Source organism: Kogia breviceps, chromosome 4, assembly GCF_026419965.1.
Source record: "Kogia breviceps isolate mKogBre1 chromosome 4, mKogBre1 haplotype 1, whole genome shotgun sequence".
In the NCBI taxonomy this organism is placed as follows: domain Eukaryota; kingdom Metazoa; phylum Chordata; class Mammalia; order Artiodactyla; family Physeteridae; genus Kogia; species Kogia breviceps.
In genome coordinates this window covers 176,971,384-176,986,426 of record NC_081313.1, presented here as the reverse complement: position 1 = coordinate 176,986,426, position 15,043 = coordinate 176,971,384, and the positions used below count along the sequence as shown (strand labels likewise).

General features: G+C 60.2%; 2 protein-coding genes across 7 annotated transcripts; both read left to right on the top strand.

Annotated features, from left to right (window-relative positions):
• Positions 1-964: 964 nt before the first annotated feature.
• Positions 965-5,413, top strand: ZNF358 (zinc finger protein 358). 2 transcript variants are annotated; one of them, XM_067032981.1, is made up of 4 exons: positions 965-1,292; positions 2,577-2,696; positions 2,955-3,355; positions 3,605-5,413. In XM_067032981.1, the coding sequence occupies exons 3-4, from the start codon at positions 3,283-3,285 to the stop codon at positions 5,335-5,337; spliced, it is 1,806 nt and encodes a 601-aa protein (XP_066889082.1). In that variant the 5' UTR covers positions 965-1,292; positions 2,577-2,696; positions 2,955-3,282; the 3' UTR covers positions 5,338-5,413. The 2 variants fall into 2 exon arrangements, with proteins under 2 accessions (XP_066889082.1, XP_066889081.1); XM_067032980.1 differs by lacking the exon at positions 965-1,292 and having other exon boundaries at positions 1,869-2,696.
• Positions 5,414-6,946: 1,533 nt separating this feature from the next.
• MCOLN1 (mucolipin TRP cation channel 1) lies at positions 6,947-15,024 on the top strand. Of its 5 annotated transcripts, none has more exons than XR_010840457.1 (15): positions 7,014-7,175; positions 8,658-8,863; positions 9,400-9,567; positions 9,654-9,819; positions 10,416-10,524; positions 10,769-10,865; positions 11,089-11,188; positions 11,393-11,499; positions 11,604-11,753; positions 11,901-12,002; positions 12,432-12,554; positions 12,923-13,138; positions 14,030-14,443; positions 14,562-14,692; positions 14,797-15,024. XR_010840457.1 is itself a non-coding variant. In XM_059062640.2 (14 exons), the coding sequence occupies exons 1-14, from the start codon at positions 7,145-7,147 to the stop codon at positions 14,831-14,833; spliced, it is 1,743 nt and encodes a 580-aa protein (XP_058918623.1). In that variant the 5' UTR covers positions 6,947-7,144; the 3' UTR covers positions 14,834-15,024. The 5 variants fall into 5 exon arrangements, 3 of the variants coding, with proteins under 3 accessions (XP_058918623.1, XP_066889042.1, XP_066889043.1); XR_010840456.1 differs by having other exon boundaries at positions 13,951-14,443; XM_059062640.2 differs by lacking the exon at positions 14,030-14,443 and having other exon boundaries at positions 6,947-7,175.
• Positions 15,025-15,043: the final 19 nt, after the last annotated feature.

The window sequence follows — 15,043 nt, the reverse complement described above, 5'->3', positions numbered from 1 at the left end:
CATCCAGCAGGATGAAGAACAAGCAACATAATCCAATTGCAGTCTCAAGTCTCTCAGATCTGCTGCTGGCTTCTCCACAGAGAGCTGGAAAGCAGGTCTCAGGCCATAAGTTCAGACCAGATCTAGAAGGTTCTGGAAGGAAAAGCAGAGTCTCCCGGAGGCCCGATTTGCATGCAAGGGTAGGTGTTGTCCAAATTCACCAGTCAAAGACCATCAGAAGCACACCTGTAGTCAAAAAAAAATTTTTTTGGCTTGCGCAGCAAGGAAGATCCCATAGCAGGGAGGAACCATGGGGCATCTCCAGAAGAGTTGGGGGACAGGAGGGCATCTTATAGGATTCAGGCTTGTGCTGGGTACTTTTAAGAAGAGGAGAGTAGAAGCAATTCTAGCCTGGTGCTGTCAGCAAGCAGGGAGCAGGTCGGCGACTGGGACTGGGTATTTTGGTGATTCTTATCTCAGAAGTGGGAGGATGGACATGGGGCAGTCATTGGGAAGAAGCTGCAGTCATCTGAGTTAGTTGGTAGGGGGAGAGGAGGGTGTGTGTATTCATTTTTGCGGTTGCAGAGTGTCCTTGTGTCTATCTCGGCTCAGACGCGGTCACAGAGCGGCCTTGTGTGATCATTGTTTATATTCTGGGATCGTTGTTTATGTTCAGGGAAGAACCTCACACAGCCCAGCTGCCAGCTGCCGGGGCTGTATTTCACTCCCTCCTCACAGGGATCTGTGTCTCCAGGTAAAGTCAGCCCAGAGTGCTTCCCAGATCTGGTCTAGACTTCAGAGGGAGCATCGGGCACGGGGAGTCCACCAGTGACAGCGGTGCGTGACCAGGGAGGAGGAGGAGGAAACACTCAGTATCCCCAACTCTTTTCCTTCGAGGAGGAGTCTTAGAGGGAGATGCTGGACTGAGCAAAGATACACAAGTTTGTAAATTCTCAGCGTCTTGACTATGCTGATGTGCGTTGCCAGTCTTCAGGACAGAGAGGGAATGTTCGGTGTTTCTTGAAACCAGAGAGAGTCCGAGACCTGGGCAGGAGGCAGAGACAGGGAGAGAGAAGAGGATAGAGACACAGAGGGACAGAGGCAGGAAAAAGTGAGGGCAAGAGAGGCAAAGAGACTGAAATGGAGAGAGACACAGAAATAGAGGGACAGAGCGACAGAGAAGGGACAGAGCGACAGAGAAGGGACAGAGAGAGAGAGGAAGAGGCGGAGAGGAATCGAGAGCGGCTGAGAGAGACGCAGAAGAGGAGAGGCCGCGGCGGGGACAGCGCGGGCGGGGCGCGGAGCAGACAAAGGCGCGGCCGAGCGGCCGGGTGGCCGGGCCCGGACAAAGGCTGGCCCGGGGGGAGGCGGGGGCAACGATGGCGACGGCCGAGGCGGACGCGGGCGAACTACAAGTCCCAGCAGCTCCCGCTGCGGCCCTCGGCCGGCCCCTCTCGCTCCCCGGGAGCGCTTGGCGGGGCCGCAGGGCCGAGGGGGCCGCCGGCGGGGCTGGCGGGCGGGGGGCTTCCTGCGGGCCCTGGGGGCGCCGGCGGGCGCGGCGGGCCGGGCTGGGGCGAGGGGCGCTGGGTGAGTGTCCCCGTGAGCTGGTCGGGCGGGCGGCGGCCGCGATGGGGCGGGGGTGAGGGGGTTGGGCGGCGGGCCCCGGCGCGGGGCGCGGCCCTGGGCGACCTCTGTCCACCTCCCTCCCTCGCCTCGCGCGCCGCCAGCCCCGGCCCGGGAGAGCAGAGACGCCGGCGCGATGGGAGGGGGCCGCGCGACCCGCGGGCCTAGCGCGCCGGTTCCGCCGTTGCGGCCCCGGGGGAGGGCCCGGCCCGAGCTGGGCGCCGTCAAGCGGGAGGTATGGGGGTGGGGGGAGAACCCCTCAGTTGGGGTGGGGGCGGGAGTCCAGGACGCCCGCCTCCCCTGGAGGCGATCCAGACCCACCACCCCAGGAACTCAGAAGTGGCCCCAGGTATTGTTCTCCTCACCCTTCAGCCTGGGGTAAGGAGTTCAGGAGGCCCATCCTCCAGAGGGGGATCCAGGGGTTCCCTCCCTCCCCCAGGACCCCAGTTATTGTTTCCCTCACTCTTCCGTCTTGGGGTCCAGAGTTCTGGAAGCCCCTTCCTCAGGAGGTGATCCAGGGTTCCACCTGCCCCCCAGGAACTCAGAGAAGGACCCCAGTTATTTCTCCTCCCAGCATGCAGTTCAGAGATGGGAATTCAGGAGCGAATCTAAGGGTCCCCCTGCCCCTGGGAATCCAGGAGGGGACTCAGCACTGTCCCCTGACCCTCCGTCGTGGAATTTAAGGAGGTGAACTAGGAACTCAGGCCTCTCTCTTTGCATACCCACTCCCAGGTCTGGGGTTGTGGCTCGAGAGGCCCCCCTCCCCAGAAGGAGAGGCAAAGGTCCTCCCCTGTCTCCCAGGAATAGATCTATTTGTTGTTTTCTCCCCAAGGCCTAGCCATGGGGTGGGCATCACCTCCCCTTCAGGTAATCCTGAGTTCCTCCTGCTCCCCTGAAGGGATCCCAGCTTGTTTCTCTGCCCCCCGCCTCCCTACTTCTAGCCATGGAGCTAGAATTCAGGATCTTTCTTCCAGGTGGGGACCAGAGTTCCTGGCGCCCATTCCCGTACGTCGGTCGTGGGGTCAGTCACTCAGGAAGCTCCCCTTCCTAGGAGATGGCTCAGGGTCCCTCCAGTAACCCAAGAGGAGCCCCAGGTATTATTTTGCCCACCCCAGCTAGGGGTTAGAATTCAGGATCTTCTATCTACTTGGGCAAACAGGGACACCTGTCCCTACTCTCCTGGCTAATGGATCCATGGGTCTCCCTGCTTGTCCCACATATTATATCCCCACACTCACTCTAGCTTTAGAAATCTGCATTCAGGATCTTCTATCTAAGATAGAATACAGGTGTTTTGACTCAGTCCCACCCCAGAATTGTAAGGTTTGGAATTCACGTTGTCTCTTCCCCAGGAAGCAAGCCAGGGGTCTTTCTGCACTCCCCCAGTGAGGAGTACCGGTTGTTGTTTGCCCCCGCCCCACGCATCCCCCAGATAGAGGCTTCAGAGGTCAGGATGCTTCTTTTCTAGGAGGTGAGCCAGGGGTCACCCTCCCTACTAGGAACCCCGAAACATGCCACCCCCAACTATGGGACTGGAATTCAGGCCATGAACTTAGCAGAAAGCATGGGAACCCAGACACCCACCCTCTTCCCCATGAAGGGGCCATGGTCAAGGGGATAGGTATCTAGACTCTCTCTCCTCCACAGGACCCAAGCTTCCCGCGAGAGGAGGAGCCCAGGATGGAGAGAGGGGCAGAGCCATGGAGCTGGGTACTGGAGACCTCTAGTGCTGGGTCCCACGACTTCTATCCAGGTGTGGGGCTGAGAAGGGAGTCCCCCCCCCACCTCCCCATGTCCCACCAGGGTCCCTCTTCTCCCTGCCCTGGCAGGGGTGAGTACAAAATCTCCCTGCAGTACAGGACAAGAGAATGATCCGTGTGTGTGCCCCGGAGTGGGATCTGGGGCATGGTCTGGCCTCCTCTCCCTTCCCTGCTCAGGCTCCAAAAGAGACCCCCGGTTCTCCAGAACCTACCTCCACTCATCTTCTGCCCTCACCCTGTAGATCCTGCCCCGGAAGCAGCCAGCACTTCCACACCCGGGATGCGGCGTTCAGTCCTCGTCAGGAACCCAGGCCACAAAGGCCCGAGGCCCAATTATGAAGAGCTTGACTCCGACTCAGAAGACCTAGGCCCCAAGAGGGAAGAGCTGGACCCAATTTCTGAAAACCCAGAGCCTGAGCCGGAAGACCTCAACACTGTCTCTGAAGATGTGGACCCCAGCTATGAAGATCTGGAGCCTGTCTCCGAGGATCTGGATCCCGATGTGGAAGCTCCGAGCTCCATCTCGGGGATCCGTGACTCGGATCCCCAAGATCTCGACCCCATGTCTTCAAGTTTTGACGACCCAGACGTCATCGGCCCCGTCCCCCTGGTTCTCGACCCTAACAGCGACACCCTCAGTCCCGCTGCCACCCCAGACCTGGACCCCATCTCGTCCGACCTCACTGCCACCCCCGAGGTCCTGGCCGCCGGCCCCGCGGTGCTCCCTGCACCTGCCAGCCCGCCCCGGCCCTTCTCCTGCCCGGATTGCGGGCGAGCCTTCCGCCGCAGCTCGGGTCTGAGCCAGCACCGCCGCACCCACAGCGGCGAGAAGCCTTACCGCTGCCCCGACTGTGGCAAGTCGTTCAGCCACGGCGCCACGCTGGCCCAGCACCGCGGCATCCACACGGGCGCGCGGCCCTACCAGTGCGCGGCGTGCGGCAAGGCCTTTGGCTGGCGCTCCACGCTGCTCAAGCACCGCAGCAGCCACAGCGGCGAGAAGCCGCACCACTGCCCCGTGTGCGGCAAAGCCTTCGGGCACGGTTCGCTGCTGGCGCAGCACCTGCGCACGCACGGTGGCCCGCGGCCGCACAAGTGCCCGGTGTGCGCCAAGGGCTTCGGGCAGGGCTCGGCGCTGCTGAAGCACCTGCGCACGCACACGGGGGAGCGGCCGTACCCGTGCCCGCAGTGCGGCAAGGCCTTCGGCCAGAGCTCCGCGCTGCTGCAGCACCAGCGCACACACACGGCCGAGCGCCCCTACCGCTGCCCCCACTGCGGCAAGGCCTTCGGCCAGAGTTCCAACCTGCAGCATCACCTGCGCATCCACACCGGCGAGCGGCCCTACGCCTGCCCCCACTGCTCCAAGGCCTTTGGGCAGAGTTCGGCACTGCTGCAACACCTGCACGTGCATTCGGGCGAGCGCCCCTACCGCTGCCAGCTCTGCGGCAAGGCCTTCGGCCAAGCCTCCAGCCTCACCAAGCACAAGCGGGTGCATGAGGGCGCGGCCGCTGCAGCTGCTGCGGCCGCCGCCGGTTTGGGCCTCAGCCCCGCCTCGATGTTGAGGCCGGGGCAGGTCTCCCTTCTGGGTCCTGATGCCGTCTCTGTGCTGGGTTCAGGCCTGGGCCTCAGCCCCGGCCCCAGCTCTGGCCTTGACCCCGACCCTGGCTCTGCGCTGGGCTCCCCCCCCAATCCCAGCCCCAAACCCATCCCTGGCTCTGGATCTACCCCCACCCCTGATTTTATCAAATCTTCTGACCCTGAGCCTGGGCACAATGCCAATTCCGACCTTGTGGCCAGCCCTGATCACAGATCTGGTCCCAGCCCCGACCCGGATCCTGTGCCCAGCCCTGACCCCAGCTCTGAGTCCCACCCTGACCCCGGCTCTCCCACCCATGACACTGTCAGCCCAGTCCTCCCTACCGGCGAGAGTCCCGAGTGGGTGCAGGAGCAAGGGGCACTGCTGGGGCCTGATGGCTGAAGGGCACGCTGGCACCCACGGGGGCCTGGGAAAGTTGTGTGTTGTGCAGTTAGTAAAATCCTCCCACTGCCTCCTGGCTCTGTGTTGTGGTTCTCCTGTTGCTGTTTTTTCTCTCATGCACAGCCTCTTCTTCTGGAGATGGGAGGGTATGGCCAGAGCCAAACATACAAATAGGACGTCGATGTCCTGGCTCCCCCCACAATACCCTCCAGGCTTCCTAGCTTCCCCCACAAGGTCTCACACTGGTCCACCCAGCAGTCGCCACTCTCTGATCCCCCAGACCTGGCCGCCCCAGTCAGGGGCAGACTTATCCTGTGGGTGGTCTAACTCCCTTCCTTTTGGAGTTGGCTTTCCCAGGAATGGTGGGATTTCTGGCATGTTGACCGTCTAGCAGGCTGATAGTGGAGTCTGATATGAAACCATGTGGGCGGCCCTGCCCTGTCTGCTCCCCAACTTATCCCTTGCCCTTCAAAGCCCACATTGCAGGTACACCACGGGACAAAGGAGGTCACTCATTTATGCATTCAACAAACATCTGTTGATTGCTTGGGTCTCAGCAAGGAGCAAGATAAGCATGGCCTTGGCCCTCACAGAGCTCAGAGACCAAGTTTAGAAACATTTAAAATGTAATTACAGAGTGTGGTACATTCAACAAGAAGCGTAACAAGACTTCTGATTTAGATGGCAGACAGCCTTCCCAAGGACGGAGTTTATAATCCCAATAACCTCTAATTTAACCATCAGTACCGTTTGCCCAGGCTTGTGCTATGCTTTAGCATTTTCTCATTTGATTCTCTCAGCAGCTCCATGAGGCAGGTAACGATGAGTATTCCCATTTTGCAAATGAGGACACTGAGGCACATGTAGTTTAAGGGACTTTTTGGAAGACCCAGAAGTGGTTGGGAGCGCCTAGATTTAAACCCAAATTGTCTGCCCTCCAGAGCCTAAGTTCTTAACCTTTATGCTCTAGGGCAAGATTGTGCAAAGGCCCTGAGGCCATTGAGAGATGAGCTAGGGGAGGAGTTAGGCGGGGCCAGAACAGAAGGCCCTGGTAGACTGAAGTGGGGAGGTTTCTTGTCATCCCAGAGAAATGGGAAGCTACCAGCAGGTTCTGACCGATATGAATTATTTTTTGAAGATGCTTCTGGCTGCTGGATGGCGAGTGGAATGGCGGGGATCCGGAATGGGAGCCTAAGATCAGGAAGGTTGTTGCAGTGGTCCAGGCCATAGGGAATGTTGGGGGACTCTGGGTTTATAGCCATAGGAGTGGGGAAAAGTGGTCCTATTTGCGATGTAATTAGGAAATGAAGTAGGGTTTCATGACAGTTTGGATGAGAGGGGGTTGAGAGTAACGCAGAGTTTCTGGGAGGATGGAGCGGGGCAGCCTTGAGATAGGATCGTCATCCAACACCGCGGAGGGAAAGGGGTCAAACACTGGACATGTAAGTCAAGAGGTTAGCACTGACGGGCGCATGATAGGCAGCCAGGACGGAGCCAGCAGCCAGCCCATCCCCCAGCACATTTCCGCCCGTCGGCGCTAGGACCTCGGGACCTCCTAAGGGCAAGTCGCCAGCTGAGGCACGCATGCGTGCTGCTTCGGCAGGGGTCGTCGTGGCGCAGGGGGAGGGACCGGATCCTGTCACCTGCCTCCAGGGCCGCGCTGGTCATGTGACTGGGGCTCGAGTCAGCTGACGCGGGAGGGTTTGAAGCTGCACCGCGAGGGAGCGAGGCCGCAGTGACAGCAGCGGGTGTTCAGACGCCGGTCGCACCGCCGCGCCCGCCGGCGTTCGGCGCTCCCCGCCCCGGCATGGCAGGGCCCGTAGGCCCGCGCGGCTCAGGTGAGGGCGCGAGCGGCCCCGCAAGTCCCAGAACGCGTGCGGCGGACGGGCGGGCGGCTTCTCCGACGCGGGGCGGCGGAGCTCCCGGTTTCCCTTTCCTCAACTCCAGTGCTGACCTCTCAGCGTCCCCTTGGCGTAGATATGGGCAGACGGCTCCTAGAACTGGGGGGCGGGTGGGCATCAGCTTCTCCGACCTCGGAGTGGCGGGATTCCGACCGCCCTTTCTGAACCCAGGCTCTGCTCTGAGTACCTCAGCTCAGGCAACTGGCGGATCGCCAGCTTTTCCGACTCGGGCGGCGAGGGTCCCAGGATTTGCATTCTGAGCCTAGATTCGGATTGCTCAGCTTTGCTGGAACTCCGACAGCGGGCCCCAGCTTCTCCAACCCACACGGTCAGACTCCCAGGCTTTCCTTCCACAAACCAGGAGGCAAATGTTCAGCTTCTCTAAACTTAGGCAGGCGTGCTGGGGGCGGGGTTTCCACCTTAAGCGCAGGCGCCTAACTCAATTTCAGATCTCCAAACACAATGAAGCCCAGTCGCCTCTCACAGGGCAGCATGGAGGAATGCCTTTTGTGTTGATCTTCCCTTCTTAAGCTAGCTTCAGACTCCTGAAAGATGTCCTGGCTGGTAGAGTCTGGGATGGATTAGCTGTGATCCCAGCCAGGGAGGCAACCTCCCCTCTGGCTTCCCATCCAACTATCTTGTAAACAACCACGACAGCATCTGAGCTCCAAAGGGACCAGGGGCTGGCTCTCCTTGCCGGACAGGTTCTGACAGTGCCTACATTTCATCCTGGTGGCCATGCCAGGCAGGGGGCCAGCCAGACCCTGGAAGGAAGCGGGGTTCTCCCAGTGGGGATGGTGGGTTGTGTCAGGAACAGTTCTGGGCTGCTGTGACCAGCTATGACCCGAGCCGTTGCTGAAAACTTGGGCTTTCCTCTTGGACTGGTCAGGATTGAAAGGAATAAGTGGTCCTTGGAGGAGCCTCTATTCAGGAGTTCTCTGGGGGTCCAGTGGTTAGGACTCAGCACTTTCACTGTTGTGGCCCGGTTCAATCCCTGGTCGGGGAACTAAGATCCCACGTGCCGCATGGCACAGCCAAAAAAAACCAAAAACAAACCAAAAAAATAGAATAGGCTCTATTCATTGAGGAATTCTTGAGACTCAGAGACCGAATGCTTTGTAAGTGTCAAATCCTTAGCTTCTTGGTGAGAGATTTTATTGCCCCGTTTTGCAGACGAGGTAGCTGAGGCTCAGGGAAGCTGATTGCCCTGGAGCAGGGGCAAGAATCAACGCAGGCCCTTCTGAGTAACTTGAAGCCACTGAGCCAGCACTGCTGCATATATCCCTAAAATGTTACGGGTTTTCTGATTTTCCTTAGATCTCTCAGAGTTCTTTCTTGGCTGGAGCTTGGGACCTGCCTCCCCTATTAGCAGGTGAACCTGCCTAGGCCTGGTCCCCACTGCCCTCTCCCATCCCACAGAGACTGAGCGCCTCCTGACACCCAAACCTGGGTATGGGACCCGGGTGGGGCCTTCCCCAACCCCTTCAACCCCTCCAGAAGAGGAGGATCTCCGCCGTCGTCTCAAGTACTTCTTCATGAGCCCCTGTGATAAATTTCGGGCCAAGGGCCGCAAGCCCTTCAAGCTCATGCTGCAGGTGGTGAAGATCCTGGTGGTCACAGTGCAGGTGAGACCTTCAGGGGCCCCACCCCACAGAGTGCCACCTGTGGTTGCTATTTTCCTTGAAGGAGAATCTTGGAGTCAGAGCCTAGTCCTGACCCCACAGCCCCATATGATGATAATGACAGTGGCACTGATCCGTCAGGAAGGCCTCTCGGATCTGCATGGGAGCAGCTCCTTTAAGCTTCATAAATGCCCTCGGAGGTCCTAGCCACTGCTCTTGCCCCTTTCTGTAGATAGGACAGCTGAGGCTCAGAGAGGTTAAGGGATTTGTCCAAAGTCACATAGCAGCTGAGCCTTGGAAGGTGGCCCTCGGACCCTGGCAGTCTGATGCTGTGCTGACTCTCGAACGTTCATCCGGTAAACGTTTCATGAACGTCCGTTGTTGCCACGAGTTCTGCGAGTGGCCACTCTGTGCTGTGCCTTGGGGACGTCTGGCGCTCATGCCCTCATGGGGCGGGCCTTCTCTTTTCTCTGCCTCCACTCATGCGCCGTGGAAGACCCTATTCCGGCAGTGCCAATCCTCCCCGTCCCTCCCGCCAGCTCATCCTGTTTGGGCTCAGCAACCAGCTGGCGGTGACATTCCGGGAGGAGAACACCATTGCCTTCCGGCACCTCTTCCTGCTGGGCTACTCGGACGGGGCGGATGACACCTTCGCGGCCTACACCCGGGAGCAGCTGTACCAGGCCATCTTCCACGCCATAGACCAGGTGCGGGCGACCAGGAGCAGATGGGCAGGTGGGCCCGCCCGGGAGAACAGGCGGGGCTGACTGACCCTCCCCTCCTTTGCCCACAGTACCTGATGCTCCCCGACGTGTCCCTGGGTCGGTATGCTTACGTGCAGGGCGGGGGCGGGCCCTGGGCCAATGGCTCAGCCCTGGCCCTCTGCCAGTGCTACTACCACCGGGGCCACGTGGACCCAGCCAATGACACCTTTGACATCGACCCGATGGTCGTCACTGGTGAGTGGGCCGGGCAGGGCTCAGCTGTCGGGATTAAAAAAAAAAAAAAAAATCCCACTTTAGGGACTTCCCTGGTGGTCCAGTGGTCAAGACTTTGCCTTCCAGTGCAGAGGATGTGGTTTCGATCCCTGATGAGGGAGCTAAGATCCCACATGCCTGGCAGCCGGAAACAAACAAACAAACATAGAAGCAATATTGTCACAAATTCAATAACGACTTTAAAAATGGTCCACATCAAAAACAAAAATCTTTGAAATCCACTTTGCCTCCTGCTCGTCCAGGAGATGGGGTGGTCACTATTGTTAATAATTTGATGATTAGCAGAATGCTTGGCCCGTGGAAGGAGCTGAGTGTTACGTTTCACTGTCATTCATTCCCTAAACATTTGGGGGGCCCACTGAGCGCCAGGCACTAGGGTGGGTGTAGGCAGTGAGACAGACCAGGCATGACCCTGGTGGGAGGTAGCAGGAACAAACGACAAATGTCGAAGTATGAAGGGGGAAGGAAAGCAGGGAAGGGGTCTGTCGGGGACTGTGGGGAGACCTGCCTGTGCCTCCCCTGTCCCCAGTGTCCCTTCCCTGACTCCCTGTCTTCAGACTGTATCCGGGTGGACCCTCCCGAGAGACCCCTTGTGCCCCCCAGTGACGAGCTCTCCCTCCTGGATGGCAGCACCAGTTACAGGAACCTCACGCTCAAATTCCACAAGTACTGCCCCACCCAGGGGGGCCGAGGACGGGGGAGGCAGGACTCCAGGCATCTTCAGGGGTGGGGGTGGGGGGAGGGGCAGCTGCTTCCCCCCAGGCGGGGGCAGGGGCGGGCCGTGCCGACGCTGCCATGGGAGCACTTCCTCGGCCAGCTGCGGAGTCAGCGTGGGGCAGGAGTGTCGGCAGCCTGGGGCCGGAGGGGTGGGCAGAGCCCCCTCCCCCTCACCCAAGCCTCCCCCACCCAGGCTGATCAACGTCACCATCCACTTCCAGCTGAAGACCATCAACCTCCAGAGCCTGATCAACAATGAAATCCCAGACTGCTACACCTTCAGCATCCTGGTGAGCCCTCAGCGCCTGGGGTGTGGGGCGAGGGACCGGCCAGTGATGGGATGGCATGGGGGGCGTGGGACTTCTGAGTCCTGGAGCTGGGGACCCTCGGCCAAGGTCAGCGTGGGGGTGATGGGGGAGGCTGGGGCCGGAGAGACCATCTGTCCCGCGCCTCTGGGAGCCTAGGTCTGCTGAGGTTTACTCCGTCCCGTCCCGTCCCGCCACACCCCTGCAGATCACCTTTGACAATAAGGCACACAGCGGGCGTATCCCCATCAGCCTGGAGACCCAGGCCCACATCCAGGAGTGTAAGCACCCCAGCGTCTTCGGCCATGGTGAGCCCCAAGCCCCCGACTGGCACTGAGCAGGGGCCCCAACCTGCCCAGGAATTCCCTAAGCCCCAGACCAGCCCGGACCAAACTCCCGCCGTACCCAGAGAAACCCATGGGCCTGATGACCAACCCAGACCAGCCCTGAAGCCCCCTAGGCCTGGCCCAGCTGCCTCACTCCTGGCCCTGCCTTCGGCCCCCTCCCCACAGGAGACAACAGCTTCCGCCTCCTGTTTGATGTGGTCGTGATCCTCACTTGTGCCTTCTCCTTCCTGCTGTGCGCCCGCTCACTGCTCCGAGGCTTCCTGCTGCAGAACGTGAGAGCCGCCCCCAGCCTCACCCAGCTCTGGGACCAGCAAGGCCGGGGTGGCAAGCCTCCCGTGTCCGGACCGGCCCTCACCCCGCCCACCTCCCCCTGCAGGAGTTCGTCAGGTTCATGCGGCGGCAGCGGGGACAGGTCATCAGCCTGTGGGAGCGGCTGGAATTCGTCAACGGCTGGTACATCCTGCTGGTCACCAGCGACGTGCTCACCATCTCAGGCACCATCATGAAGATCGGCATTGAAGCCAAGGTGGGTCGTGCCCGCGCCCTGCCCCCGAGCCCCGGGGACTCGTTCCAGACCCTGGCCCCCCCCCCACCCCTGCTGATGCCTGCCCGGGGCCCCATCCCCAGGGAGGGGCCAGGCTGGATGGGGTTGACGCTGCTAACCCGCCCCTAGAACCTGGCAAGCTATGATGTCTGCAGCATCCTCCTGGGCACCTCGACGCTGCTCGTCTGGGTCGGCGTCATCCGCTACCTGACCTTCTTCCACAAGTACAACGTAAGCCTCCGACATGCAGGCGGGGCCCTCCCGGGGGCAGCCACGTGTCCCTTAACTCCCGCCCCCACCCCCAGATAAATTCGGACACGTGTTGCCATCACCAGCCCCTGCAGATGACCTGCCAGGAGCCTCTTCCCCATACCTGCCCACAGCAGGCACACCTGTCACTGACTCCACCTGGGCAGGGGTCACGTGAGCCTGCTCTTTCACACTCCTGCCCCGAGCTGAGTCCAGCCAGGGGGTGCCCTCGGGCCCACTCGGCACCACCCTGCCTTGTCGGTGGTCAGCCCAGCTTCTGTGGTCACCCCGTCACGCCCTTGGGCAGGCTTCACCCCATCCGCAGGCTCACGGCCACCTGGCTTGTGGTCCTGTCCCCACTGCTGACACCCCCCCCACCCTCGCCCGACCCCAACCCCCGCCCCTCCGCAGATCCTCATCGCCACGCTGCGGGTGGCCCTGCCCAGCGTCATGCGCTTCTGCTGCTGTGTGGCCGTCATCTACCTGGGCTATTGCTTCTGCGGCTGGATTGTGTTGGGGCCCTACCATGTGAAGGTAGGGGCTGGCCGGGACCTGTGGGTGGCGCTTGTGACCCACAGATGAGGGATCCCTGGCTCCCCATCTTACTTCCCGGGCCCCCTGACTCCTGGTCTATCTATTGTTGACTTGGTGACACCGAATGACCCCTGGTTCCTTACCAGCAAGTTTGCAGCAGTTCTACCCACTGTTCCCTCTGATCCCCGGTGACCCTAGCCTTGACTCTATGATCTTGTCATTATTCAGTGACCCCCCCCTCTAAGTGGCCCTGTCGTGACTACTGGTACTCTGTACGCTGTCCCCTCTGACCCCACAAAGCTCCCAACCCCGGCCCCCAGCCGTGCCCACAACGCCCTCTGACCACCGACCCCCCTGCCCGCCGGCAGTTCCGCTCGCTGTCCATGGTGTCCGAGTGCCTTTTCTCGCTCATCAACGGGGATGACATGTTCGTGACGTTCGCGGCGATGCAGGCGCAGCAGGGCCGCAGCAGCCTGGTCTGGCTGTTCTCCCAGCTCTACCTGTACTCCTTCATCAGCCTGTTCATCTACATGGTGCTCAGCCTCTTTATCGCGCTCATCACCGGTGCCTACGACACCATCAAGGTCAGCTGCCGGCCCACCCGCCCCCTCCCCGGCCTGCCTTCCCCCTGCCTCCCCGTGGGGCCGTGCATGCACGTGTGCATGCCCCAGACTCGGGCTCTGAGTCCCCCGTGGTTGGCCACGGCGGGATGCAGAGAGGAGGACCCAGGGAGAGAATGTGGGAGACTCTACGAGGCCAGAGGAGAGGGTGGCTCGGAATTGGGGGGCCCAGGAGGGACCCATACTGTCCCAGTCACAGCTGCCACACTCAGTTTTATCAAGGTGTGGGGCTCGGGCCAGGTAGGGTTCCTGCGTCTGCTGTCACCGACAGGGAAACCAAGCCATAGAATTTCAGTGACTCGCCCAAGGTCAGCTACCAAGCACGTGGTGGAACCCAGCTCATCCTGCGGCTGTCTCATTCCGGAAACCCCGCTCCCAACCCCTCTGTCCTGTGGGTCCGGGGAAGGGTGGTTGTCCTGCAGCCTTCGAGGCTCAGAGCAGAACGTGGGCGTGGCAGGTAGACAGGATCTTCTGGAAAACACATGTGACAGCCTACTGTGTGCCAAGCCTGGTGCTGGGTACCAGGCATCTGAGGAAAGAGGCATACATGGTCTGTCCAAGACTGGTGGGCAGGATGAATGATGCATAAACGGGAGTATAACAGCCAACTGATGAGAGGTATAAAGGAAGTATGGAAGGTTACAGAGAGGCCCCTGCTCTAGACTCGTATTGGGCTGAGTCCAGGAAAGTTTCTAGAATGTGCTGTCCAATAGTAGTCTCTAGTATGAAAATGAAATACAATTACAAACTCAGTTCCTCACTCACACCATCCACAGAGCAAGCGCCCCAAAGCCAATGTGACTAGCAGCTACCAGATTTGGACAGCATAGATATCACACCTTTCCATCATCTCAGGAAGTTCTGGATTGATGAGACAGGAGCTCAAAAGAGAGAGCACCAGGGAGAAGGAAGAGCCAAAGTAAAGACCTAGAGCCAGAAAGGACTTGGAGAGAAGATATTGGCCCTGTGAGGTTGAGAGAGATGAAGACAAGGCTAAAAGCCAGAACATTCACTGCTGCTGGGAATGCAGATGTTTGCACCCCGCCCCCCCCCCAAGTGGGTGGTTGTCAAGCACCCAGATTGAGTCAGGCGCGGCTCGAGGCGCTGGAGCCACAGCGGAGGGCACCAACTGACCAAGATTCAGGGTGTGCACACATTCAGTAGTCAGGAAATGTCTCCGGGTGAAGCAAACCACGAGGAACAGCAGGTGGAGGGCACAGCACGGTGCAGAGGCCCAGAGGTGGGAGCCTGGTTGGTCCGCGAGGACCGGTGAGAAGATCCAGATGACTGGAGAGAAGGGGGGAGGAGGGGGAGGGGAGGGCGCATCTCAAGGGCCTCGGAAGTCAGAGGCCACTTTCATGCCGGGCCGCCGGGCATCTCTCCCCAGCATCCGGGCGGAGCGGGCGGAGAGGAGAGCGAGCTCCAGGCCTACATCGCGCAGTGCCAGGACAGCCCCACCTCCGGCAAATTCCGCCGTGGGAGCGGCTCCGCCTGCAGCCTCCTCTGCTGCTGCGGCAGGTTGGAGGCCGGGTTGGCTTGGGTTTGGGATTGGCTGGGGGGAAGGGAAGCGGGCCTGAGGGAACTGATGCCTTCCGCCTCCGCTGACACCGACCCTCCTCCAGGGACGCTTCGGAGGAGCATTCGTTGCTAGTGAATTGACTCGGACCCGGACCCCGACCGTCATAGGACATTAGCCCCCGGACTGCGGAGACCCATGCTTATTTATTTTAGCCTTTGCTTTTCAAGGACCGGCTTCTTGTCGCGCCCTGTGAGGGCCTGAGCTAGTCGGGTCGGACATTGGAGTGGGACAGGGAGGGTTAGAGTGGGTGTTAAATAAACGGGAAAATTAACTCGTTCTCATTTCTAGCG

Excerpts from the sequence above, each read along its gene's own strand:
- ZNF358 (XM_067032981.1), top strand. The coding sequence starts at position 3,283 with ATGGAGAGAGGGGCAGAGCCATGGAGCTGGGTACTGGAGACCTCTAGT. Across the intron at positions 3,356-3,604 it reads GTCCCACGACTTCTATCCAG|ATCCTGCCCCGGAAGCAGCC; the intron begins GTGTGGGGCTGA and ends CTCACCCTGTAG.
- MCOLN1 (XM_059062640.2), top strand. The coding sequence starts at position 7,145 with ATGGCAGGGCCCGTAGGCCCGCGCGGCTCAG. Across the intron at positions 12,003-12,431 it reads CCTTCTTCCACAAGTACAAC|ATCCTCATCGCCACGCTGCG; the intron begins GTAAGCCTCCGA and ends GCCCCTCCGCAG. Across the intron at positions 12,555-12,922 it reads TGGGGCCCTACCATGTGAAG|TTCCGCTCGCTGTCCATGGT; the intron begins GTAGGGGCTGGC and ends GCCCGCCGGCAG.